Source organism: Vicia villosa, linkage group LG2 (genome assembly GCF_029867415.1).
Source record: "Vicia villosa cultivar HV-30 ecotype Madison, WI linkage group LG2, Vvil1.0, whole genome shotgun sequence".
NCBI lineage: Eukaryota > Viridiplantae > Streptophyta > Magnoliopsida > Fabales > Fabaceae > Vicia > Vicia villosa.
The window spans coordinates 93,258,920-93,266,975 of NC_081181.1; the positions used below are offsets into that span (position 1 = coordinate 93,258,920).

At 27.4% G+C, this 8,056-nt stretch overlaps 1 protein-coding gene across 1 annotated transcript; it reads left to right on the forward strand.

Moving 5' to 3' along the window:
- The first annotated feature begins 6,262 nt into the window (after positions 1-6,262).
- On the forward strand, positions 6,263-7,587 carry LOC131646440 (probable indole-3-pyruvate monooxygenase YUCCA10). Its single transcript, XM_058916471.1, has 3 exons — positions 6,263-6,874; positions 6,975-7,334; positions 7,411-7,587. Exons 1-3 carry the CDS (start codon positions 6,263-6,265, stop codon positions 7,585-7,587), a joined length of 1,149 nt encoding a protein of 382 aa, XP_058772454.1.
- The last annotated feature ends 469 nt before the right edge of the window (positions 7,588-8,056 follow it).

An 8,056-nucleotide genomic window follows, 5' to 3' on the forward strand; every position in this document is an offset into this window, starting at 1 on the left:
TATATATATATATATATATATATATATATATATATATATATATATATATATATATATATATATATATATATAGTGCTATCACACTAACATTCATGAGGAAATATACAGATTCTATCTCATCTCTTCTTTTACTTCTTCCTCTATTATCATTCTCTATCTTCTTCTTCTTCTCTATTGCCACATTTCATATATACTTCCATATCATAATAGTAATAAACTAGTAAGCTTGGAATAGACTTGTATATACAAGAGGATCTTGAGAAATCTCTCTTTCCATGCATCATAGTTCATTCATTACTCATGAACTATTTTATCATTTTGGATAATTAATGAAAATTTTGAACAAAAATCTTTATGAGATCGATATTTATCTTATGCTATTGTATAGATATTTGCACATGATTTATATTTTCATCTATTCAATCAATCTGATAATTTAATTCATTAGAACAATTAATTTATTCTTTGATCATGTTTGAATTTCACAATAAATATTAACACTTTTCAAGTAAAAGTATAGTATTGATGTGAAATAAGTTGAATTTAAAAATAAAAATTAAATATTATATTTTTGCATAATAATAAATATTTTCAACATTTTATATTTATAAATCAAAAAATATTTAAAATATTTTGGAAAACATTTTAATTATAAATTTTTATTTTTTTTCCAAAAATAAAAATTTTTTAATAATACAATTGTCTAGAAGTTCTAATTCTAAAAAATTAAAAATCCTAACTCTAAAAAATGTTAATAATATTAGGTTAAACATTATTACATAGATTCAATGTCGAGGCCTTATCTATCGACCCAAAAATATAATTTTATTTAAAATTGTTTAAAATTAAAATAGTTTACAAGTTAAAAGAACTTCTTTATTAAATACTTCATAATAATTAAGAGAAATAGTAATTTAATTAATATATGAATTGAATGATTAAAAGATAATGTTGCCATAGTTGAAAATAAAATATTATTTTTTTCTAAAATTTCTTTAGATTGCACGGGCGATAGTTTGTACTCCCGAAATGTTAGTAAAATAATATTATGCCACTTCATAAAAATACTAGAGTTTTCAACTTTATTAACCTAGGAGAGATAAAATGTAAAATACTAGGGTTAGGGTTTATGTATATATATATATATATATATATATATATATATATATATATATATATATATATATATATATATATATATATATATATATATATATATACATTTATTTATGTATTTCTCTAAACTAAGATATAGTAAAATTAATGTTTATTTTTAAGTTGTTGATTAGTGTTGTTCATTGGCTCGCATAAATCCGAACCAAACTGGAATTCAAACTAAATCATATAGTTTGGATTAAATATTTTTTTAGTTCAGGCAAAAGTGGAATCAAACCAATGAAATCCGATGTTAATCGGTTCGGGCAACGGTTTTTTTAACTTATTTTTTGAACAAAAAGACAATGATTTTTAAAAATTTACCCACGATCTCGCCTACCCGAACCGACCATATTAACTCATATAATTTATATTATCATTATCATAAAAACTAGTGTAAGATGTTCTATTTTAAGAAGAAAAAAAATTAAATGTCATTTGTGACATTCATAATTTATATGAAGAAATGAAAAAAAAAATTGAAAATTTATATTATTATGAAAAATTAGTTTTATGTAAATTAAATATTTTTTAAAAGTATTTTTTCATATTTTTTTTTATAATCCATTATTTTCCAGTTTGGTTCGGTTTGGACTTTATCGTAAAAATGTAAAAATCCAATCCATATATCTTTATCGTAAAAATGTAAACACATGTCAAAACAAAAGATGGGTAGTTGGCAACCCAACACACCCCTAAATACCCAGCTACTTGAGTGGATCCTTCTCCTAGCCTAACACATTAATGATCAAACCCAAAGCATGGGCATGGACTCATTTCCATGCTAGACTGAGAATTGAAGAGATCCAGAGGTTAACCAACTAGCGTTCATGTATAAAAATAATTTTATTCTGCATTTTTCAAGTAGTCTAGACCGCAAAATTCCAGATCAGGACTAGACCCAAAGACAACACCTTCCCCTTCCTAAACCCAAAGACGCCACCTACCGAGTCTGATTTTCAAATCCAAACAAGCTCCCGACCAAACCTTACAATCCTAGAGATAAGCTTAACTAATGACTCCAAAAGCTCATTCTTCCAACCCAGGAGAGGTTGCTTCCACCTAAAACTTCACACCTAAATGCCCCCTCCCAAGCATCCATAGAATCCACAACTTGGTTTTTTGGCTCCAAAACAAAAAATAATCGCTCAAAAGAGACATATAACAGGGTTGATCTAACCTAGACATTATTCCAAAAACTGATATTTTAACTAGCCCCTAATAATTTGTTCACACTTCAATTTTATTCATAGTGTTTATCTACAAACAACTTATTTTGGAAGTCGGTGAAATGTACAATCTTACGTGGAACAAATATTTGTCACTAATCAATTAGTTAAATTTTCTATATTTATTATAAATTAATCTTAGTCTAAGACGCTTTGTGTTATTTTTTTTCAAAAAATTATTATCTATTTTCTTAAAACAGCAACTGTCGTTTTTTTTCTCTTTAAAGATAATGTCTTTTTTATTATTTAAGATTTATTTTTATTATTAAAATTCTATTCCTCGGTTTCTCAAATAACTGAGGAATATCATACCCAAATTTTACCATAAAAGGATTATTTCACTAAGTTTTACTATAAACCTAACTTACATGTTCTGCCGCTCCATACTTTTAAATATCATTATTTCGAATGGAATGCGAGACTTTTTTTGGTTATGTGTTGTTGTTGTTCTTCTTACACCAACCTTTGACAAATCAATTTTCTATTCTAGCAGTCTATTTCACCTAATGGTGTTGATTTTGTTGTTGTTGTTGTTTTTACCTCTTATCAATATTTCACCTTTTTATATATATTTCTTCCGTTTCCGTTGACAATATCGAGAACTTTATTTTTAATCATATTGCAACACACAAAGAAATTGGTGAATGGTAAAAAACTGAAAAAGAAAATAATACATGTTGCTTCAATTTTTTCCATTCGCGATTTTATTTTTGCATTATAAGTAATCTATTACCTCAGATCTTTTATAGGGATAGCAAAAATATTCATACCCACGGATATCCGCTGATATAATCTGTCACGGATACGCGACAAGTAGTTTAATAGATATCCACAAATAAAATAAATAGATATTTAAATATCCGCTTATTAATTGATACGGATATGAGTTTAATATTACCAGTATCCGAATATCTGTGTCCATTAATAAATTATAAAATTTCTTAAATATTATTAGTTTATTTTTTTTAGAAATATTATTAGTTTATTATACTCTATCTTTTCATCTTCTAAAAAAACTAGTCTCCTCGTATAAGTATTTTTTGAAGAAAATCGGTATATTCTATACAAATTTTATTGGACATTTCATATTTAAGATTCTTTTATACTTCGTACAACACTTCAACAATTTCACCGTCCAACCAATCAATACCGTTCTTTTTCCGTCCAACCAGTGTCATCATTTCTACTCCACTGTCGTCCGCTCTTCCTTCATGACTCACAATCACAATATCATTTTTTTGTTAACTTTGAAATGTATGGGAGATTAAGCTTTGGTGAAAATGAAGGAAATTAGTTTGATGAAATTTTGTTGTTAAAATAAAAGAGATTTGCATGAATGTTATGTGATAATAAGATCTTGTGTCTTTAAAATAAACTGAAAATATTTTTTCAAAACATAATTTTAGAAAAATAATGTTATCCATGGATATCTGTAAATATCATCGGATACCTTAAAACCCGCAGATTACCCGTTTAAAGGATATCCAAATGGATATGTGACAGATGTGGATATGATATTTATCCAACGAGGCAGACACGGACAAATATCATACTATCTGTTCTCATGGATGTCCATTTACATCTCTAGTCTTTTAGAAACCGAGGTTAAAAGTATCAAATTTATTGTATTTTTTATTTAAAAAGAAATTTTTATACCTCGAGTTTAAATCAAACTGGAGGAAAAAATAAGCGTGTTTATTGAGTTTCTTCGCAGTCCTTAAACAAATATTTATCGTTCATTTAGTGAGTACCAAAGCTCAAAAAATTATCATTAGTGATCCGCGTGAAACTTAAAAGGCATCTATTTAGAAGGCTTATTTCATTCAGTATAAAAATATTATGAATATCAAAATATTGATCATGAAATTTGTCATGAAAACACTGAAACTTATAGAAGCTTGAAAAAGTTCTTTATGATAGATTGCAAGAGCAGAAAAATATTGGATTCAAAGTTTGTTTAAATAATCATATAACTGAATATTTATTTTATTTTTTTGTTTTTTGTTTTATATCATAAACAAATGCATGAAATATCTAACATTTGATCTTCCTCAAGATTCAATGAAACAGGGATCCAGTATTTGATCTTCACTGACAATGATGATGATTAATCAGATTCAAAATTTGTTATATATTTTTACTTTGATATTCTACGTAAACAAAGTAATATTCTGTGTAAACAATTTAATTTTAATATTTTGTATAAAGAATGTAATTTATATATAAAAATGTTATTTTTCCTTCGATTTTGGTCATAAATTGAGAGGTGTGTGGGGTTAATTTTAAAAATATAAAAATATTGTCGTTGGAGATCAAACTAATGGTCATTTCAACTATCCCCTCGGTTAATTAGAAACTAAAAAGTAAAGTGACGTATTTCGTGATGTCCTTCCTTACATTATTAGTATCACCGAAATAAATTTCCCTTCACACCCAAAATAACACGTGTTTTTTTAATAGTGTTTGATGTATTTAAAGCATTGTACTACATTTTTAAATAGTGTTAAATTAAAATAAATAGATTACCACATTTCTATTTGAATGCTTAATGTGTTATGAGAGACTACCACAAATATAGACGACTAATGACTATTTTCACAATCCAATGAGTTAAATTAAATTTATAAAAGGTAAAATCAAAAGCACCATCATCCAACCCTTCTTGGTATTTTGTACTTTTATCTCTTTCTCTGGTTTTATTGTGTATCAACCTCATATTCAACTACAAATATGTATTATAATTGAACCAGCAATTAAAATCTACATATTGACTATATCAATATATACATAAAATTATTTTTATTTACAATGATAACCGGAAAAAATATTTCATAAGAATACAAAGGTTTTCAAAACAATAGGTAGTCAATATATTTAGAACAATGCAAGAATACTTGTATATTTGATTTAAGCTAAAAGTTAAATTCAAATAATATTTTGAGGAAATAAATTTTAATTTACAAATTAAATATTATATTTATAAATTGAAAAAAAAATCAAGAACGTGTTTAGGAGTATTGAAAAATATGCATGAATATTTCTAAATGATTTTAGAATATAATTTGAAAAGAATGTGATTTTGACTGACATAAAAAATGATAAATTATTCAAAAATTAATAATAAAATTGATATTATTTATAGAAGGGTGTTTTATTTTAACCGATCATCGATCCGGTCAAATTATCCAATAATGGATTATTGGTAGGAATATTAATCTGATTTATATCAATTAAAAATAAAAGTATTTATAAACCATATTTTTTTTCTTTCAATTTTTTAGATTATTTTTACTTCCCATTCAAAATTAAATTGTTTTAACGAATTAAAGATTAACACAGCAGATCAACTTGGCGGTTTAAGAATTCATCGATTCATAGATCTAATTAGTGAACATGCTAAATTACAATGATTTTTATTAGACCAATTGCAACTACGATCTTATGTCTTTATCATACTGTCATATTCTCCGATTCTTTGTCTAACTAGACTAATCAACTGGTTCGGTCCGTATTTTAAAATAGATAAGTTTGAAATATTTTTGCTACATATTGAGGATAAGTAAATATTGTATTTAATCTTATCACCTAATTTTATACCATTTTTAACATGAAGAATGCATTGCATACACGGAGAGAAAGAGAGGAAAAAGATGAATATAGACATTTTTCGTATAGAAAGTTTTATTAAAGAAAATATATATAGTAATTATGAACACACGGTCAAATTCAAATATTATGGACAAAAAGTTTTTTTATTACATTCATGTACCAATGTACCAAAACATGTTCTTAAGCTTCCATACATGCTTATAAATTCTACAACTTCTAGTTGATTAAAAACATTGAAGATACTTAATTCCTAGATTACCAACAACAATATGCAAGAATACACAGTTGTGATTGTTGGCGGTGGTCCTTCTGGCCTAGCAATTTCAGCTTTACTAACCCAAAACTCCATCTCTCATGTTATTCTTGAAAAAGAAGAGTGCAATGCTTCTCTTTGGAGGAAAAATGCTTATGATCGCTTAAACCTTCACTTAGCTAGTGAGTTTTGCTCTTTACCTCTCATGCCACACCCATCCTCTAGCCCAACATACCTAACCAAAGACCAATTTCTTCAATACATAGATAAATATGTCGATCATTTTGACATAAAACCTCGTTATTATCGCGTCGTTGAGTCTGCTAAGTATGATGATGTTAGAAACAAATGGACGGTTGAAGCACAAAACACCGTAGAAGGTACATTGGAAGTTTATGGGGCAAAGTTTCTTGTGATTGCCTCAGGCGAAAATAATGAAGGTTTTATTCCTAATGTTACTGGATTAGAGCAATTTGAAGGAGAGGTGGTACACTCCAAATACTACAAATCTGGAAAAAATTATAAATCAAAAGATGTTTTGGTTGTTGGGTGTGGTAACTCGGGAATGGAGATTGCATACGATCTCCATAACTGGGGTGCTAGCACTTCCATTGTTATTCGAAATCCGGTAAAGACATTTCTTTATGCATGCAACTTAGGTCCAATATAAGTTTAATGATAAATATATGCGTTGTCATGATATTAATAGTTTAATGATTTTTTTGTAGCTTCATGTCTTCACCAGAGATATGATTCGTACAGGGATGCACTTGGTGCAATATTTACCGGTTTATATTGCAGATACAATCATTACACTTCGTGCAAAATTCAAGTATGGTGATCTGTCCAAATACGGGATTTATCGTCCTAAAGAAGGACCATTATATCTAAAAAACATTACAGGAAAATCTGCTGTTATTGATGTTGGAACCATTGAAAAAATTAAGGAAGGAGCTATAAAGGTTGTTCCTTCAGGTATAAAAAAAATTGTGAAGAAGAATGTTATCTTTGAAAACAACATGGAGAAAGAGTTTGATGCCATCGTTTTTGCTACCGGCTACAAAAGCGTAGCTAATGGATGGCTTAAGGTACATTTTTTCCCTTGCCCTATATTCTTTAATTTCTCATACTCCTTGAATTATAAACTGATTGATTTTTTTTAAGGATTACAAATATGCTCTTAATGAGAAAGGATTTCCTAAAAATCCTTTTCCAAAACATTGGAAGGGAGAACGTGGATTGTACTGTGCGGGACTAGCAAGAAAGGGTTTGTTTGGGGTAAAAAAGGATGCTGAGGCAATTGCAGAAGATATCAACCAAACTCTTAAGTTGGAGAATTAATTATTATTATCCATTGAATAAGTCTTTTATGCCCTTTAGGTTCTACTATGGTTAATGAATATGGACCGAGAATTGAATAATAAGTAGTTGTTTTGTGTTGTTACTATCTAGTTATAATAAGTACTTATAATATATAATTTATATTTATATATGTAATTAGTCTCGTCTTAGAAGACTATCATGTATCACTTTTCAAACACTGTTTTACTCATTTAATAAATATATATTGTGTTTTTCATTTCTCATATATATGAATATCATTATTCTGTTAATAAAATTTAGGCTAAATACCCTTTTAGGTCCCTTAAATTTACCTCTGGGTCCATTTTGGTCCCTTATTTTTATAAAACGTAGTCCTTTCTAAAAGAATTTGTTTTAGCCAGGATTCAAACCCAAGTCTTTGGGTTTGAAAATAATAGAAACTTACCACTAAACCATTTCACAATTAATGTTTATTATTTCAAATGAG

What these genes read in the sequence shown, in the direction of transcription:
- LOC131646440 (XM_058916471.1), top strand. Translation starts at nt 6,263, where the DNA reads ATGCAAGAATACACAGTTGTGATTGTTGGCGGTGGTCCTTCTGGCCTA. An exon ending in CCATTGTTATTCGAAATCCG is followed by an intron (nt 6,875 to 6,974) that starts GTAAAGACATTT and finishes ATTTTTTTGTAG; the next exon opens with CTTCATGTCTTCACCAGAGA. An exon ending in TAGCTAATGGATGGCTTAAG is followed by an intron (nt 7,335 to 7,410) that starts GTACATTTTTTC and finishes ATTTTTTTTAAG; the next exon opens with GATTACAAATATGCTCTTAA.